The following is a 19272-nucleotide window of genomic DNA, read 5'->3' as shown; positions in this document are numbered from 1 at the left end:
AAATGTTATTTGGAAACCATCTTCTTAGAGAGCTGTATAAGGAATCAAAAATCCACGGTAGAGATGAAGGCTTGATGCTTTCCCATTTTTTAGCAATGACTAATACAAAAAATCCTCTTATCTCAAAATAAAACATTTCTGCCCCTTACAAAGGCATATAAGCAGGCAGGGCAGGATGGCCTTATATAGCTGGCCTAGTAATGTCCTCTTCACCACTGTATCTACAGACTTTCTTGCACTGTGCTCTCATAACCTCAAGCAATGTGGATGCAGAACTATGCCAAAGCTTTTCTGTTCCCCGGCTGCAAGGCAGAGGGATGTCCCTCTTGATTTCATCAGAAGAGTTGTGTGAGAACAGCACAGAGACAAGGCCAAACTCAAAAAAGAAAACTACAAGTAACCACTTTAACGCTCAATAAGCCAGGCCAGAACTAGTTTTGTAATTAATCTAACGGAGGTAACTGACATGCAAGAAATACAAGTTTTTCAGTGTTTAAGGGAACATAGAAGCACGTTTTAGTTCAGAATGCCACAAACCATTTTTTCTGCAGATTTGTCCCTTATGTACAGCTGTTTGCTGTCTAACAAGGGTTGAGTTTGTAACTGCAGTTTTCTTCTAGGAAAGATATTGGGTCTCTCTAAGATATCCAGCTGTCTATTTGCATAAACTTTGAAGGAATCCAATAATCCAAAAAACATAGCATGGTTTCTGTTATCAAACCATAATTAAATACAGGTAGAAAGGAATATTTCTATTTCGTTGAGATGCTTCACAGCATTAACTGCCTCAGATAAAAGGACAGAGTCAGCTCAATTAAGTTTTTGCATCTTGACCTCAAAATAAATACCATTTTTCAATAGCACAACTTGTTTCACCTTAACTAGCAAAATATACCTGTCAATGCTCATGCCAAATCTAGAGAGACATTCTCCAAAGTCCTTTTCTAAATGCTTTTTGCTAAATGTTTTATCTACACCACACTGCACACTTCATGACAAAAGACCTTGTGAAAATGTTACTACTTCAGCCAAACACGACCTAAATGGCAGTTTTCTTTATAGCTTTTTCCCACATGAGTTTTCTCTACAAGGTAAAAGCAGATGATGGCAGCACCAGACTTACACTGTCTCGCTGTTTCAGTTGAGCATGACAGTATTTCATTGTGTCATAATACAATTCCAGATCAGCTTCATATGGTTTTCTTAATCCAAAAAAACCAGCGTTCAAGTATAGCTGAACTCACATCTAGACAACCCTGAAGAACTTGGACTACAAGCTTTCTAGAGTATTTAAAGATCTCATCACTCACCTCTCCTCTCCTTTTTTGGTATGTGCCTACAAAGTCCAGTGAGAAAAGGCAGCTTTCACTCGAAACACAGGAATTTCTAGAGTTCCACACCATCTTAGGGCTTCAGTTTTTGGGACAGCTCATTTCTCATTTACTATCAAGCAAAACATCAGACACAGGCAAAAAAAAAAAATGTTCTAGCTGAAGTTTTGATATTCTGACCTATGACCTTTGGCGTGACAACAACAGGTAGCAAGCACATTTAAACATCTCCATACTTTGTAGATCCCTATTGAAAATGCTGACATGGAAGTTCATGAAAACATTAAGAAAATCTAAGTAAATCTATCGAAGTTATTAGCATCTGTTTGATGCTTCACACATCTTCCTGCAGAAGCAAAACTGCTTACCTTTAAACAAATGAACCTTCTCAAAATCTTGAAAATTAAATAACCCCAATACAAGTGTAAGCCTTGAAGGATCAATAGCTGCCCATTGAATAGAAAATATGCTATGACAGGAGTTGTGGAGTAGTATGTAGGCTGATACAGTGTGGCACGAAGAATCCTAAAAAAAATAAAGGTCACTGTAATGATGCAAGATATCTACTCGATGCTATTTACAACTACTTCTAATTTCACATTCAAAATTTATTATTTTCACAAAACACTAAAAAGCTCTGCAAAGGTGACAGATTAAGACAAGTCCTGTCTTAACTAGATATGCATCTCTATTGAAATTTAGACTTCGGATGAGAAATTAGAGTCTTGCATGAAAGTAATCTAAATAAGGTTAGAAAAAAATCCCATTTTTTCTCTGTGTGGTCTAGATACCTTGCAACTCAGAGCTTGTCTATGTCATTTTTTTTTAATGCAAATTGTTTCTAATCTGAAATCCACACTCCAAAGAAAATCCTACAGGCTTTGCAACAGGGCTTTTTGTTAATTAACATATGTTTTGTCCATCTTCAAACTTCACTACTTTATATTATATTTGGGGCTTTTTGAGTCCCTTTAATCTCATCATGTTTTGCTTCCAAGCTCAGGAACAAGAAACTCAATGAAGCAAAATGATTGGAGATCACTTGTGTAGTTAATAAAAAAATAACAATAAAGTAAAAGACATCAGCATTTCTGAAAGAAAATAGCACAGGAAATTAAACCCTTGTGTTGATCAATGTTCAGAACTATTAATTTAACCAGCCTGAGTCTCTAAGGGTTTGTCCACATGCAGGGAAGCGCATGAAGGCAAACTAGAGCAAGTCAACAAAACGGTGAATGCGAAACACATTAAACACTTTTAAAAAGCTAAACATATTAAGCATTAAGCACACTAAGCACCTGTGTGGATACTCCAAAGCAGATTAAATCTCAGCACTCCAAAATCATGCAATTAAACATTTCGGCTGACTGCATTGAATAATAAACATTAAATATATTACAATATATTTAGCAAATTATGATTTATTTGCAATGACTTCATAAATTAGTTGCTTTACCTTAACTTTTCTGAATGCTCTTCGTGTAAGAGAGTGAGGAGAGGCACTGCCCAAGAACTAAGTAGCAAAAAGAAGGCTCTACAAAAAATTAACTACCATCATATAGGAATTACCCTGTACTCTGTAGATAGAGCAGGAGGGATGGAATGAAAGGAAAATACTTCTCCTAGTTATGTAGCTCAATCCCCTTAAAAATGCAGGACTCATAGCGCTTAACTACAATTGACAAAAGTAAGTGAAATAATACATAAATGCCTCTATGTTAGCATATTTTCAAGAAGCTCATTTAAAATTATTTTTACTTAAATTTTTAAAGAAAATGACAGGTTTTGTCAACTCTTCTCACTGGCCTTTAGTAGCCAACAATAAGTTCTGCTTCTGTTCTTTAAAGTACAATCCATTCCTTTCCTTTTCCCATCACAAGCAATACTAACCTCTCAAAGGAAATGGGATGAAATAAAAGCCTGTGACTACATTAAATATCACTTACCAGAAGGGGAACAGGATGATTCTTGTGATGAAGAATGCGATAGAAAAGATGATAAAGAGCACATTGCAGGTTTTCTCCCAGTGAGCGTAGTTAAACATTTTGGCTGCCTGCATTGAATAAAAAACATTAAAGACGTTACAAATATTCTCTGAAATAGAGTTCCCTTCTGCATTTTCATAAATAAAGACTCATCTTCCACCTACGCAGGAAGAAAATTTCCTCCCTGTTTGACAGGTAGAGCAATCATTTTACTGATACCTAATAAAGCAGTATCAAAACAGATTCTTTGTTTATATTTCTCCTTTCATCTTAAAGGACAGGACTCTGCATCAAAGGCCTAAAGAACAGCTCTCCAATCAAAATGTGTCATGAAAACACAAAGTGCTCTTGACAACAGAGGTGATCCCTCATTCTTCTACCAGACTCAAAACGGGCTGAATCGAAGTGAAGCTGCTAGGCACACCTGCGCGCTCAGGAGCGGCGGTGACTCCTTATACACAGGCAGTCTGGTGCATGCATGTTACTGACCCTTCTCTGTGCCTAATTCAGCTTCTTTTTTCTCCTTTTAGAGCGGTGGATATCCTAGCATTGGTCTCTATCCCACTAATAAAGATTATAATTCCTGCTTCTCCCCTAGCTGAACATGCTTCATTTAGGAATCACCCTGGACACTGTTGAATGAAGCAGTTGTTCAACAGCAAACAAAGCTTCAGGTGCTGAGCCTAAGTTTTAAACAGCAGTTTGATGAACTTTGGGGGATTTTTTTTGAGTGGCAGGGCTGATTTAAGTTATTCTGGTACGCAATTTCAGCTTCCATCTGAGTGCTGCCCTACCGGTTGTCAGCTCAACTGATTGTAGTTGGACCGCCAATCAGTTCAGGGTTAAAAGTAACCCAGAAAAAAACCAACCCCGTGTGTAAACATTTAATCTGGACCAATCCCAACTGCATGACCCCACAACCAGTTGTTCCAGTACAATGGATAGAGTATCAAGAGCAGAAATAAACAGCGGCAGACAACAACCTACAAGGGCTGCTCACTCTGGCACTACCACCGAAACAGGTGATGAAACTACATTCTCAATCTTGGTGTTAGAAACTCAGGATAACTACTGAAGGAAACACAGCATGTGTTTGTCTTCCCCGAAACCCAGCAGCAAGTCTCTATGACCACAGTACTGTGTGCAGAATAGGACATGTAATGTTAAACATTTCTAACCATTGATACTTAGTTCAGGGAAGGAACTTCCCCTTCAATCCAGGGGAAGAACCTTTTCTTCTGCCAGTAGATACCTGTGATATCATGTACAGGCACAGCTTGAGTGTCTCCAGCCAGAACTTTATAGTGTAGATTTATCCCTTGGGTCAAACACAGGGGTGTGAATGCTGACAAAATTAAGCCAGTTTGGAGAAGTAGCCAAAATTCTGGCTGCTAAATTTGCTTGAGAATTGGTATCATGACAAGCTGTTCACAGGCTAGCCAACTTGGTCTAATTCTAACAGTGAAACAAGTATAATCCATGGAGGCAGCTGTATTTCCAGTCCCCGTTCTGCACTTGAAAACTTCTCTTCTGCCTTTTCTCATAATGGATTCTGTAACAGAGCATCAGCTTAAATTATCTAGAAGCATTTTTTTTTGTCTTAGAATTTATGAATCTGTGAAGTCCTGTTCTGTGGGGATAGGGAGGGATCGTATGAAACTTGTGGCAAAAAGATTAAAACATCACTGAACATAACCTGGGCAACAGTGAAAAAACCCACCCAGAACACCACACCAACCAAAACACCCAAGACAAAAAAAAAAAAAAAAAAAAAGGCAAAAAAAAAGTGAAGGGCAGGGTTACCTCAAGCCAGAAATCTGCAGTATCATGCACAAACATCACCAGTGTTCCAAGACGCACGTAATTGCCACACCAAGAGCCACTCATCAACCCAATGGCTGCCAAGTGATGAACGACATGAGCCAGAAAATCCTGTGGAGAGGGGAAAACAAAAACAATTAGGAAAAAAAAAAAAAAAAAAAAAAAAAGGTAGAGCCAAGCAAGTAGTATAGCCCTTGAGAGTCTCTGAATGCATGAAGTGACAAGCAAGAGCTGTCGCACACCGAGCTGCCCCGGCAGGCAGGAGCGTGGCTGCGGGGCGCGGGGCGGGTGTGCCAGGGACGGGCTCCTGCTGCCCTCGTGTGGCTGCACCAAATCGCTTCGGCACATCCGCCTCCGCCTCACCCAAGCCCAGGCTCTAGCACCAACCAGGACCACTTGCCTTCCTTTTGTTGTCAATCCCAAGTGTAAATAAGAGAGACCAGTAAAAACTAATCTCAGACATGTAGTACCAATATTGGGATGGCAGCAGAGTCTGGAATGAAGAAAAACACAGTTAATTCTTAGAATAGCAAAAAGCGAATGCCAACTAAAATTACTTCTTTTTTCCTTTCCTCACTTCTTTTGCTCCTCTGCTGAGTCTTGCTTAAGAAATTAAACTAAACTAAATCCCCGTTCTGGGCTTCATTAAGAAATATCTTCTGGGAGCCAAATACTCTAACCTTTACTCAGACTAAACTCCCAGTTTCTGCAGTTCCTCCCCCACCTCTGAATTTCAGCGTGCTTTTTTCCATGTTTTTGTCAGAGAACTACATGCAGACTACTTCTGCATTTAATTACAAACAACTGCAAATAAACGAAGTCCTCCATTTTGGTGAACAATTAACATATCAAACATTCACACATTCCATGAATAAAATGTCAGCTATTTATGCTAACATCCTATGCATCTGCTTAGAGCTAGATGCTGAGCTTGGCTGCTCCCTTGGTTTAAATTGGTTTCCCAGCGGGCAGGCAGTAGGCTTGGTTATCAGGTCCCATGAATAAGAGGAGCAGGGAAAACCCAGCCAGGAGGCAGGATTCTTTTTATTCTTGGCCCCTGACTAGGGCAGGTATAAGAAGGCAGTGTGATGGCCAAAGATTTATAAAAATAGGAGGGGAGGGGCACGCAAAAACCACTGGCAGGTGGGCAGAAGGCAGCTTGCTTGGCGTCATTTGTTATGGGACTGTTAGTAAACTATTTTAGGAAGAAACAAAAGCTTCGTGACCCTTGGTAACAACCAGAGTACTGAGCAGAGATCCCCAGAGCAGGGACTCGCATTATGCCAAACCAAACCGGTGCAGCTCTCCCTCCACCCGTGCCACTGAGCAATAGGGCCCAGCAGCACACAGCACTCGGGCTGCTCAGCACAACCCTCTGCGTAATGCTGTTCTGCAGCGCCTCGTCATCGCATCAAGCATCGTCAGGCCTGGCACAACCTTCAGGGTTCTGCACTGAAACCTGTAACACAGGTAGCATCTGCTGTGCGCAGGAGTAACCTGGGATAGGTGAAAATAATAGTGGTCTGGCTGGAGGGCTGAGTTGCAGCAGAGGCAGATCATGGAGAAGTCCTGCAGCTCAGCAGGAGGTAGGGAAGAAGGGCAAGAGGCTTTGGTGCCACACCTCTCTAGGTGGTGCCTGTTGCTGGGAGGGAGAAGGGCTCCTATGGATTACCCCTTCCAATGGGGAAATACCCGGAATGCCCCAAGGGCAATGGCCCACTGCCAAAAGGCTCACCTGAAATGGGTAGCCAACCCACGTCTGCCATATGTCGTAAAACCAAGGTTTCTGGGGAAGACAGATGATTCAGAGATTTAGCAGCTGAACAACAGTAAGTCATCTTAACTCAAAATCTTCGATACTTAAAATTTCTTTAAGTGGACCAGGCTAAGAAGCTATAGGCTTGATAACTGTTCTCCACCAATTTCTAAAGGGATCTTACATCTCAGATTTATTATATTGGTCCCAGCTTTTTGGCTTCTTTTCAGGACACCTGAAACGTTCCAGTTCATCGTTTCATCATCCAAAGCAGTGGGTGTGTGTTTTATTACCACAATTACTCAAGATATGTTGCCACAGTGATTAGATTTTGCTGTGTTTACCAGCCACACACACCACTGGTTCATGATGATAAACAGTGTTTGGGGAGAAGAGCCAGATGAACGTAGACACGCTGAGAATTGTTCTGCTGCTCAGGAGAAGCATTAATGACACCCCAGGCAGTGTTCATATAGTTACAAACAGCACTCTCTCTGTTCTTCCCAACTTCTGACTCAGCAGCAACACCTCAGTAAATAGCCATGAAATACACCATTGTTGTGGCCCCCAAAGTGCCGGCAGAAAAGGTTTATGGCCTCCTTTGAGAAAAAACATGGCTGTGTGATGCATTTGTAGGTGTTAACAAGGCATGCTGTAAAACCATCTGTGTGACTTCTTAAAACTTGCCCTAAAAATACTGATTACTCAAATTACCATAGAAGTTCAAAAGATAATTAAAAAATTAAGGAAAACCTCAGTGCATATCGCAGCCTATCATCTAGATTATGTACATAAAAGATCTGAACTCAAAGAGCCACTGAAACCAGTGGTTTCAAGAAGATCTAGAAATCAGTCCTTATTTCGTTAAAAATATAAGAATATCAATCCTTCAAAGAATTAACTTACATCATACAGAAATATAAATCCAGCAATGGAGGATGTAAGATAGAATGAAAATCGCCAGCTGCAAAATTAAAATGAAACAATAAGAACAAAGCATGAATTTTTTTATAGATTTTGTCCTGAGCCAGAATTTCTGCAAATCATTGTATATCACAGGCAATCTTCACATAAATGTGCCTTCAAACTCTATGTTATGGGTTGTTACATATTAACAATATCTGAATTTATTAATAATTAAATACTTGGGCTTTCAGTAATTGCTAAAGTAGTAGATTATTTTACATTTTCACAATACAGATATCTTGGTTGTGGTTACAGCAGTAATTTTCCAGCCAGGCATGAGCTGATCAAAAGAACAGTCACAGCAACCATAGTAAATACCCTAAAAATTAATGTTTGATAACATCAACCTTTCCTGCCTTATCAGTTCCTCTACAATATTCACACTAGGCTAAGAACATCGCTCAGTTCCGTGACTACAGAAGGTCTTTCAGCCACATGGCATATACTTCCCAATGTGATCAAACACTGTAAGCTCCAGCACAGACTTGTTTCAATTGCTGGGTTAATTTCTTTTGATGTCTCTTAATACTTATTGTTGAAAACAGAGGAGACCTATGAAACTTTAACAACTATTGGATTAGTTTATGTCTTAGTACAGAGATCTGAATTAACTATAAACCTCAATCTTTGACTAGGTTTGCCAGCATTTAGCCCAATCTAAGCTTTTTGCGTCTTAAAGGATAACCGTCAAGGCAGACAAAATGGTCAGGTTTTCACCACCAATCTGGTAGGTCAGCAAAGGGAAAAAAGGTCTCGCGTATCTTTGTGAACTATGTTGTTGCTCATATATGTCAGAGCAGAATGCTGTGATTTGGAGCCAGCAATCAGCGTTGTAATGACTCTGGAGCCTGTGTGGGAGGTATTGTCCCTGGGACTGGGTGCGGCTGGAGACTCAGCCAGAGATTTCCCACTCCCACCTCTACAGGTGGAAAGGAAGAAGTTTTCCATTGCTCTTCCCCTTGGCAGGAACAAGCCTGACCTTTCCCAGAGCAGCTCTTCAAGATCAGTAGCAAAACACCGTGAGACTTCACATGCTAAGAAAGGTCATGATCACAGGGACAGGCACATGGCCCCAAACCCAGTGAGAAAATTCTATAGAACAAGAGGCATCCCCGAGAACAGCAGCAGCCAGCCTCCCAGAAAACCTAAACTTGCTAAAAAGGAAGAGAGAGTGTCTCAAAAACCCCCACTATAGTAATGGATTGAGAGATGTACAAAAGTGAGATTGTGGTCTCTGGCAGACATTAATGAAGTGCCATATAAGAGAAGATGATAAGAACCTGTCTGGTAAAAGCAGCCCCTCCTCTCCAAGCCCCATGTTACTTGGAGGCTGATCTGCCATGTGAAAGAAGGAGACGTTCAAAGACTGAGCCAGTGTTTTACCAGAGTAACAAACAAACCAAAGATAAGGACATGGAATAGCAGAGGCTAGACAGGACAGTATGTCTCATGCCTGTGAAGGAAATCAAGAAAACAATTTTAAAATTGGCACTTGATACACAGTTAATAAACAATTGTTGTACTTTTCAACTTTAAAGCATCTTTCCTCAGGTGATTTGAAAATAACACTTTGGAACATCCACTGATTCAAAGGTATAAGGTGGAAATGAAGAAAGCAAATGGAAGGGGAGAGTGGAACCCACAAGTAACACCTGGCTCAGAGTTAGGCAAGAGATGGTAGGAAAAACACCAGTGTGGCATGGGACAGACTTTACACGGGGGCTGATTCTGCCCTCACGCCTCTTGTTTCAAGGAAGGGAGGTGCAAGTAGTCCAGTGGATATAGTGGGACTGATTCTGTGTTGATTGAAAAGTGTAAGCAGTTTTCTGAATTGGATTCAAAGCACAGAGCACCTAATGACTGCTACTGCTCCCCAGTCCTACAAATACACATTGAACACACCTGGCAATAAACACGCAGTGCTTCAGATGAACTCATTATATGTGCAAGACTGCCAGAGTACTACCTCATTCTGCATTTAGCCAAACTTCTTTATGAATTCAGCAAACAAAACCTGAAGTAAACCTCATCCAAATTCACCAAATTTTACCCAAGTGCCTTTTAAGCTCTGAACCTGGCCACCAGGGAAAGCACTGAACAACAGCTACGCAAAGGGATTTTCTGATTTAACTTCAGGAGCCTTTTCTCTTCAGCTGAGTCTAACGCAGAGAATTTAGTAAGTGAAGTTAAAGGCTGGCAAGTCTTTTAAGGCAGGGAAGGTTTCAGGCAAAGGGCTTTCCAAACCTCAGCGTTGCTTAATTGGGAACATTAATAGCTTAAGTATGGTTTAGGTCTGGCTCATCAGATTTCCTTGTGATTCAGAAAAGTGATCCTGGAGATTGCAGCCTTTCAGAAGTTTCATAATGTTCATAACACTGACTACTAGCATGGAATAACTCTCTTCCTCATCTTTTGCCTTGAGAATTATATCCAATTAAATTCACTGACAAAGAGCAGAGCAAGGTTCACAAAATTGCACAAGAGAAACCTGTTTGCTTCATTTTCACTCAAGCTGCCAAGCAAGTTTTAATTTCAGCCTTTAGCTGTGTATTACTAGAGATATGCATCCATGGCAGGCAGGTCTTCTATCAATAGCAGGAAATCTTATTGTCACTTGTAAAACAAAATTAACTGATCAACAGAACAACGGCAGAAATAAACCATCGATGCCGGTTTGCCAGGAAAGTTCACTCAACTCAGCCAGGCTTCAGAGAGACACATCTATGTCTATCAACTGGATTTATGCCCAACAGAAGACATCAAATCATCACATTTATTCGCACTGAAAATAAGCTTGACAAAAATAATCCTGACAAAGTACTCAACTTTGAGCTTTGTAGCTGTACTTTTAACCCTCACTCCTTAAACTAATCCACAAAAAAGAGGTTAAATATTATAATCATGTGAATTTTTGCCAATGTAAGCATGGTAGGCAAAATTCAAATACACAGGACATTAGGAAAATTGTTTACAATGGTACAGTTAATTTCAGTGTCCAGAAGGGATGAGCAAACCCATGCCTGTTTGGGGACTTTACAATTTGTAGGAGACTTTGGATAACACAGGAACAGTTAAATAGTAAAATGTTCAGGTATGGGAAAGTTCACGCACGTTTGTGAAAAATCAGATGCTTCAGTGCTTTTCCAGTTGTCAATCATATGCAAGAGGTTTTGAAACTTTTTACATATTCATTGTTATCACTTGAAATCGCTCACTCTCATCAGCCTATTTGAGCTCATGTTTTGCACAGTACCCCATGTTCAAGCTGTGACACCTATCATTTAGTTAAGAAGCCATGACTCCTGCTCTTGAACAGACTTCTTCACACACAATAGCATCCCAAATTGACAGCATGGATACATACATAAACAAAGTGAGTAAGCATTTTTGTTCCCCTGTGGTTATTGGCAGACTGAAAAATATTTTCCTGTTCTCTGAATGTTTTCATTAAGCACTATGTAACAGGATACTAAAAATAAGTCCATTATTACACAATGAAGAAAATTGTACAATATTTTTAAGGGTTCCTTTTCAAGAGAAACTGTTAATCTAATCTTTTAAAGTCACACCATTTTGAGAAATGCTACTAGGTCCTTTCAATTTGTGTACGCACAAACCAAAACCCTCATCAGACAGACCCAGCTTTCTGGAAATCAGTCCCCCTTCAAAGGCACCTAAGGACTTCAATAATTTTTTTCAAAACAGTAAACCCCATAATAATCAAAAGTATTCTCTTTTCTTACAAAGCTTCCTGGAATTTCCGAAGCACTGTTGGGATCTCAAGGTTTCGCCGTCTCCTAAACCACTTTTCCACCAAACGTACAGTACAGTTGCACTTTTTGGCAAGGCCTTGAATCTCTGACTGCAAAAAATGGAACAGTGTTAGCAACAAGATGCAATCCAATGTCATTTTCATTTATTTTGCAGTTCACAGATCAGCTTCCCATTGTTGCAAGGTCCAAGGTCCTCATTTAAAAATATTATTAATATTAGCTATCTAGGGGGGTTTACCTTGCAGGCTTCCTCGTTTAATTTTTGACTGACACTCACAGAAACCCTGGGTTTTCAAGTCACTAAATTTATATAAATAATGCTGGCGTGAAACTAGCACGGTTTGAGGATCTGTGTACTTGTCCATCTACTCTGCTGGCTTCAGATAGTTTCAAAGACACAACTCTACTGCTAAGAAAGAGGGTTGGAGGGGCAAGTGCCATGTACCAATACACATAGACACTGTATCTAATACTTCACCTAATTATATTTGTCTACATTTAAATGAGTCTCCCAGGCTAGACAAGGGCCTGGAATTAAGGTGACCTGAGCTCTAGTCTCAAATCCAATGTACTTCTGTGGTACAGGGCAAGTCAACTAATCTTACTGAGCAAAATCCAGACTGCCTCCTTCTGACACCTGAAAATAATTCAGGGCTAGAGCACTGCCTGGATATGCATCTAGCCCTTCAAATGCGACAGTCAGGTGTCTCTGCTTTATGTGTCCTCTGACGGCAAAGCGGTTCTGTCATGCAGCCACTCATGTGCCAAGCACAAGGCAGGGGACTCCTGCATTTCTGGGTGCTCAGTGCTCCAGGTGCAGCAGCCTGTAGGCTTCCTCCCTCTCCTCCATCCCCAGGTGTGGAAGGTGCGGGCTGACCTCCACTGGGGCTGCTGCAGGAAGAGAGGTAGTGTTTGACTCATCCCTGGAGAAGTTCTTTCCCTTCGAGGCTAGCATGCAAATAGTGGTTAGCAGCAGCGTGGCCTCCACCAAGGTAAGTTCAGTTCAGTTTGTCTCATACCCTCAGAGAAAGCTCTGGTATGTGAGCAAAGGCACCTCAGCTGCTGGGGAGGGCAGGGTGCAAGCAGCCTCTGTGTTCAGCCTATCCTTCTGGCTGGGGAGCTCTCTACTTGCCATGCAGGAATGCTGGTTTGTTTTTTTTTTTTTTTTTTTTTGACAGACAATGGAGCCTAGATGCCCTCAATCCCCAGCCAGGCCTCTGCATGCTTTCTCAGACACACTTGTTCCCAAGCTGGACACCTAAAGGAGGCGGCCTGAATCTTTCCGATGTAGTGATGAGTATAAAAATGCTGGGCTTCCTTTCCCAGATTAATCGTCAAACTGTACTCATGCAGAAGGAAGATACGAACAGAGATTGGGATACTTGCCCAGGTAGAGAAGAGCTCGTATGTGAACACCAATACATCTATTCCTGATGATATCAGGCAAAAGACACAGTAAGAGAATAGCAGAGTTAGGGATAGAAAGCAAAGTTCTACGTATCAATAATTATCAAAATCCCTCATTACTAGAAAGCACATATTTCTTCTCAGAAACAGCGTAGGAACATTGCAATTGTTTGGTAACTGTAGTTAGGTAAGTGAGCTTTCTGAAGCTGCATTCACAGCAAAGTACCTGTTTCCCACCAACAAGGCAAGCTGCCTCATTTTTTGAGATGGTAAACACGGGCTATTATTTTTTTCTTGTTCAACTTTAAAAACAAAAAACAAGGTAATAGGAAGATTGCTTTTCTTTCTCACATAAGCCTGGATTAAGAACAGAGCAACATAACAGAACAAAGGGCTTCCATGCCAGCGTTACAATATTATTGCTTGCAATAAATATGATATCACTTTCCAACAACAGATGTCAGCTAGCTGATGTTTTCTCCAGGCACAATGAGTTAAGGATGGAACACTGATCTTCACTGGAAATATTAACAACAGTCTAGCCTAGACCAGCATGCCAGAAAATTAAACATCTTAAACATATTTTCTGTTTTGGAAGCCATATACCCTTGTCAGCAGAAAAGCAACAAAACCCCAAATAAATTAACTCATCTGTCAATCAGCTGGCACTCATCCCATGATGTCATTGCTGATAGCTGATTGAAACAGTAAGACTTGGGATTTTCCAAAACCAAAACTAGTTTAAATGAATGAGAATCCTTACTTGGGATGGATGTTTCGAGCACTCCCGGAAATAACTCTCTAAAACAGGATTAGGCTGTGGCTTCACACGTCTTACATTCTTTATACCTAAGGCTTTTGCTAGAGGTCTAGCAACATATCTGAAAAGACATACCATGAAAAACTTTTAAAATACAACAGTTACATGACCTTAGCTATTCTCAAGCCAGGATTTGAAGAAAATAAACCTGAAGCAATTTAATCTGCCATGGGATATGACAGTGCACTGTGAGACAGAGAAATCTCCCCCTAGCTAATCCTAGAAAGAACCATAGCATATTAGTGGTTTTGCAAAAAAGCAGACCCAAGCACTCAAGTTTATGGTCATGAAATCCTATAAAACTAAAGGAAAGGTGCTGATTTTTGCATCCTTACGTTTTTCAGAGTTAAGGGAGAGTGAAACAAGTACAGATGCTCTCTTCATGTGAGCCGAAAGATTTCTACTGGGATACTTTCTCCTAGTGGCAGATAGTCACCTAACACAGGGCTACCACCACCATTCAGTTTGCAGCCTCTACCTTGTGGCGCACAACAACTCCCCCAGAAAAAGAAGCCTCTTTCTCTTCTGTTTGCCAATACAAATTGTTGCAGAACATAACAAATGTTTAGCTCTTCTACTTGGGCAGGCTTTTCTGAAAAAGCCCCTCTCATTCCTGCTGATATCAGTAATTGATTCTCTATTACTCATAGCAGCGGTCAGTTTTCCTCATTCATGGGCAGATTCATTGCAGGCCAGATGTGCGGGCTAATTATTCACACAAGCAATTTCCAATAGCAGCACAGTGAGACACAGCTGGGCAAGCATTTACTCAGGAGACACTGTGAATGGTTATAAACATATGATCCAAATTACTTTTGATCTTTAACATGAATGATCTTATCTGGTTCTGTTTTAAGTCTGTCCAACTTATGACATTCCAAATTTCCTCATTCTGTCCTGAAATAATTATAAAAAACTACTAATCACATTCTTTAGAGGGAAAAAAAAAAAAAAAAAGAAGTCAAGCAAAAAAGGCACAAATAAATAAATCAAAGGACTGCAAATCTTGATATATTTGTGGCTTTCTTCTGCGGAGCCAACCTCTGCCTGTCCCATAAGATTCCAGCTGCAGAAGCAATCCATCTTTCAGTGCCAAAGTGAGAATGAAAAGGAATCAGAGTTACTAGATCTGCATAAAAAGTTCACACGAAACTGAGGTCCCTCCAGTCTGCCTAGTTTTGCTACAGCTACACACCTAGGATTTATCAGCCTCATACACATGTGCCAGTGGAGGACCAAACAAAAGGAGGGGTTTGGTTTGGAGGACAAACGCCTCTGCCCTTCCACCAAAGGAGAAAAAGCAAAAGGAAACACAAATGGTTTTGTATTAATTGTATCTCCAGCAAAGGGAGACAATTAGAGTTATGAAAATGCTGTTCTAGAAAAGCTAGATTAAAATATTTTCCTTCTAGATCAGACCACAGCCACGTGCTACTAATAATGAAAATATTTCCCAATTTTTTTCACCTGCCATATTATCTGCACTAGATCTTTCTAGCAAACCATTAAGTAATCCTCCTTTATAATACATAAGAACATTGATCTAAAGATAGCTTATTTTTCAAAAACTTTTAGCATTAATGAGGATTAACGTTAGCATGAAATTGCATTTGTGTTTCTTACCTTTCACTTAAGAATCGGATAATCAGCAGTACAAAAGCGTATGGTATTGTGGCATATAATTGATGTGGTTTTGGAAAGACAAGTCCATCACGGTCTACAAAATGTGCCCAGGTGACATTAACAGGCATCCAGATATTCTCCCACCAGAACCAGCTGTTGAGCGTCTGTAATACGTGTGCCATGCTGAGCAAATAGAGATAAATAAAAATTATTTCTGACACATTAAAAAGAAAACGCATGGAATAAACCAGTGAACACTTGTGTGGAACAGAGGTTCCCAAGTGGCCAGACATTTCCTAAAGATAAGGTACAAGCAGAGGCTCAGGTCCCACAAGAACAAGCAAGGGCTACTACAAAGATGATGAGGAGACTAGAGCATCGCCCATATCATGAAAGGCTGGGAGCACTGGGCCTGTTCAGCCTGGGGAAGAGAAGACTGAGAAGGATTTTATCAAAGTCTACAAATATCTTCAGGGTGAGCGGCAAGAGGATAGGGCCAGGCTCTTTTCAGTGGTGCCAGGCAACAGGACCAGGGGCAACAGGCACAAACTGAAACACAAGAAGTTCCTTCTGAATATGAGGAAAAACTTTGCTTTGAGGGTGACGGAGCATTGGGACAGGCTGCCCAGAGAGGCTGTGGAGACTCCTTCCCTGGAGACATTCCAAACGCCTGGACATGACTCTGTGCAACCTGCTCCAGGGGAACCTGCTGTAGCAGGCATGGGACTGGATGATCTCCAGAAGGCCCTTCCAGCACTGACCATTCTGTTATTCTGTCCTGGCCTTCATGAGTTGCACTGGTATTGTGGGTTCAACAGAAGCACTCCACAGAGAACCTGCAGGCACTGTAGAGATGCTCAGGTGTCCCCACACTAAAATCAGCAAAGACAGTTTTCTCAGGGAATGGAAAAAAAAAAAAAAAAAGGACAGGGGGGGAGCAGGTGGTACTTACAGGAAGCTGAAAACCTCTTGGTTTAGAGCACTGCAGGTGGGATTATGATCCAGCAGAAGATAAAATAATGAGCTACATTTTGAGCTGGCATAAACCAATGCAGGACCTTTGAAACCTGCAGCAGGGGGAGGTAATCTGCTGTCTCTTTTCAGTCATTTACACTAGACTGCTCAGTACCCAGTCAAATCTTTTGCAATGATCATTTATAATCTACCATACTGATACAAAAAAGATACTGAAAAGAACTGATCTTCCCTAGGCTGCTTTCATAAATTAAATATAAGTTGGTGGAAGAGCAGAAAAGAAACGAGGAAGTCCAGGGGGTGACTTGGTCCTGTAATAATGAAGACATTTTGCTGGTGAATTACTGCTGTTTAATATGCTAATAGCAATATATACCTTGATCCTGATTTTGCAAACACCTCTGGATAGGACCAAGTATAAAAATCATGCACAATGCACAGAAAGCATTTTTTGGGGTTCACACGAAACACTGTAATTTAACTGTGGCCAAATCCTAGATCAGAACAAAATGTCGAAAATTAGTCCTTGAAGGAAAAAAAATAATCTCACTTACACAAAAATATTTCACTCATGTAAAAGTCTCATTTTTAACCTTTCCATTCTACATTATATATATGGAAATTTCTGTTATCCCTCATTTAGTTGTAAGGGACTTTGCAGTACAAACATGTTATATATCCTATAAAACTATTTTTATTCTATTTTTATATTATAAGTTACTGAAATGTATTCCATAAGGCTGAAATAAGTAATTTTTCTAAAATTTCTAGGAATAATAAATTTAAATAACTTTTTCCATACTAAAATTTCCTGTAAACCAGAAAGAAATACAAGGAAATAGCTGATTTCACTGAACTTAGTTTCAATGAAGAAACAGTTGAGCTGGGAGAATTTCAGCCAAGCCTCCTCATAGCGTTAGATGCCCCACTGGAAGATCTCAAGCGATATATTCGTACAGGATCAAGTGATAAGATCAAATCATGCTGAGGACAAACAGTAGTTCAGACCCTTTCATGTTGCTCCATATTTGAGCAGGGGCCACACGTACTTTCGACCCATGCTGGATCAGGACACGGTGCTTACTGCACTCAAGCCGGCTTTCCAGATTCGGACTTGGCTGGCTCTGAAGCCCACTTTAAATCGACAGCTAACCGAACTATCGCTGTGATCCACACTGGGCTCTTTCCACCAAGCTGAAGCCTTGCAGCAGGCTCATGAAACAGTGACTCGTATCCATCAAACAGTGCTGGATTAACAGACACTGTGAATCCATTTACTGGCCTAGCACAGTAGTCAGTATTGAAATATTAATAACCTAGCCATTTAATCTTTTTAAATGCCGAAAGGGGACAGTAAAAACCTACTGAATGAATTGTGTGTGTACAGGCAAATGCAAAAATAGAGGGGGAAATCACAATTGTTCCAGCACTGAGGGTTTATATGCCAAGTTTCAGCCTAGAGCAATTTTTTACTGCTGAATTATAAACTCCTGGAAGTAGGGATTTATAATGGGGCTGCTAACAGACCCTTAACTACAGCTAGCAGGCGCCATGATAATGAAGCAGGGCTTTGAAACATGACATTTTAGGTCAGACTGAAAGACTCGCAGACAAACTGCCCTCGAAGACCAGGGGCGAGACTCATTACAGAGTTCTGCTTCCTAGTATATCTGTATTTTTAAACTGGACTGTGCGTTGCAAACTATCACAAACTGTAACTGTAATAAAAACAGGCCAGTCTATTGTAACACAGCAGAAAGCACTAACTGGATTACAGGGAGATAGGTCATGACTGAGTGTGCACCGAAAACACTTAAAGCCTAGAAAAACCCAGTAGTCTACATTATCATACTGGATTCTTGGGATCCCACAAGTTCAGGCTTTCCTTCCACACGTGGATGCTTTACTGTATGACTACCTTTTCAGGTCTTAAACTAGTTAATACATCCCTACTAAACTAAGCTCATATGCACATGCTTATTCTTAAAATTTAAGGGAATTCTGGGATTTGGTGCCACAGATATCAGTAGAAATCCTTCCAAAACCACACCAAAAGCTCATAGGAAGATGGGTTCTCTGAAACTTCTGTAATCCCCATATCTGTACCAGGTCTTGCCTGGCACACAGGGGATTAGATCAACCCATATGAACATTGTCCAAGTAATTCTTGGAAAACTGTTGATGACACTCCACAGCTGTTTGCAGCCTATTCTTATGTTTCATTACCCTTAAACTGGATGTTCACCCTACATCCAACTATTTTCACCACAGCAAATCAGGGCATTCCCCAGGCAGCCTTGGAGATTTCCATCTTAATAATAGCAGCTGTTTAAGTAGTTGGGCTGTTTTCCTGCCTCCCTTCATCTTCAGTTCTCATCATGAGATTTCCTGGAGTACCTGGAACGTGAGAAAGTCCTTCCAAGCACACCTGAGCATTTTAGTTTCTTTTTCTGCCCTCTTGCTCTTAAATGGCTGACAGTTGTGGTTGTGTGATTAAGTAGTTTTATCCCTCCTTCAATCATGGAGATCCTGAAACATATAGGAACTCCATAAATACCATATTGTCACATACATTATATACAAGCATGGTTCTCTTCTCCTGTACTACAAACAAGCTGTGGCCCTTTCAGCTTGCTGAGAAATATCCCATGAAACTCACACGTATTTTGTTTTCTGTATGATAAGGAAGCTAATACCTGACAGAAATCTCCATCTCAGGAAGCACCACTCAAGGCAAATTAACTGGGAATAGCTCAGTGCTGGATTTATCATCCCCTTCTCCACAAATACATACTTGCTACTTCCTAGAAACCTT

The 19272-nt window shown here is 40.6% G+C and overlaps 1 protein-coding gene across 1 annotated transcript in view; it reads right to left on the bottom strand.

The window, feature by feature from the left end:
• CERS3 (ceramide synthase 3) overlaps nucleotides 1-15891 on the bottom strand; it is a 34942-nt gene extending 19051 nt beyond the window's left edge. Inside the window, exons 1-9 of the mRNA XM_037396066.1 lie at nucleotides 15483-15891; nucleotides 13803-13920; nucleotides 11603-11721; nucleotides 7800-7857; nucleotides 6873-6923; nucleotides 5538-5630; nucleotides 5120-5248; nucleotides 3278-3384; nucleotides 1700-1856 (exon numbers count right to left, since the gene is read on the bottom strand). Coding sequence (XP_037251963.1) covers nucleotides 1700-1856; nucleotides 3278-3384; nucleotides 5120-5248; nucleotides 5538-5630; nucleotides 6873-6923; nucleotides 7800-7857; nucleotides 11603-11721; nucleotides 13803-13920; nucleotides 15483-15775 — 1125 coding nt within the window. The 5' untranslated portion in view covers nucleotides 15776-15891. The remainder of the gene's footprint in view (nucleotides 1-1699; nucleotides 1857-3277; nucleotides 3385-5119; nucleotides 5249-5537; nucleotides 5631-6872; nucleotides 6924-7799; nucleotides 7858-11602; nucleotides 11722-13802; nucleotides 13921-15482) is intronic.
• Between the last annotated feature and the right edge of the window lie 3381 nt (nucleotides 15892-19272).

This window comes from Falco rusticolus, chromosome 7, assembly GCF_015220075.1.
Source record: "Falco rusticolus isolate bFalRus1 chromosome 7, bFalRus1.pri, whole genome shotgun sequence".
Lineage (NCBI taxonomy): Eukaryota > Metazoa > Chordata > Aves > Falconiformes > Falconidae > Falco > Falco rusticolus.
This window is presented reverse-complemented; position numbering and strand designations above follow the sequence as displayed.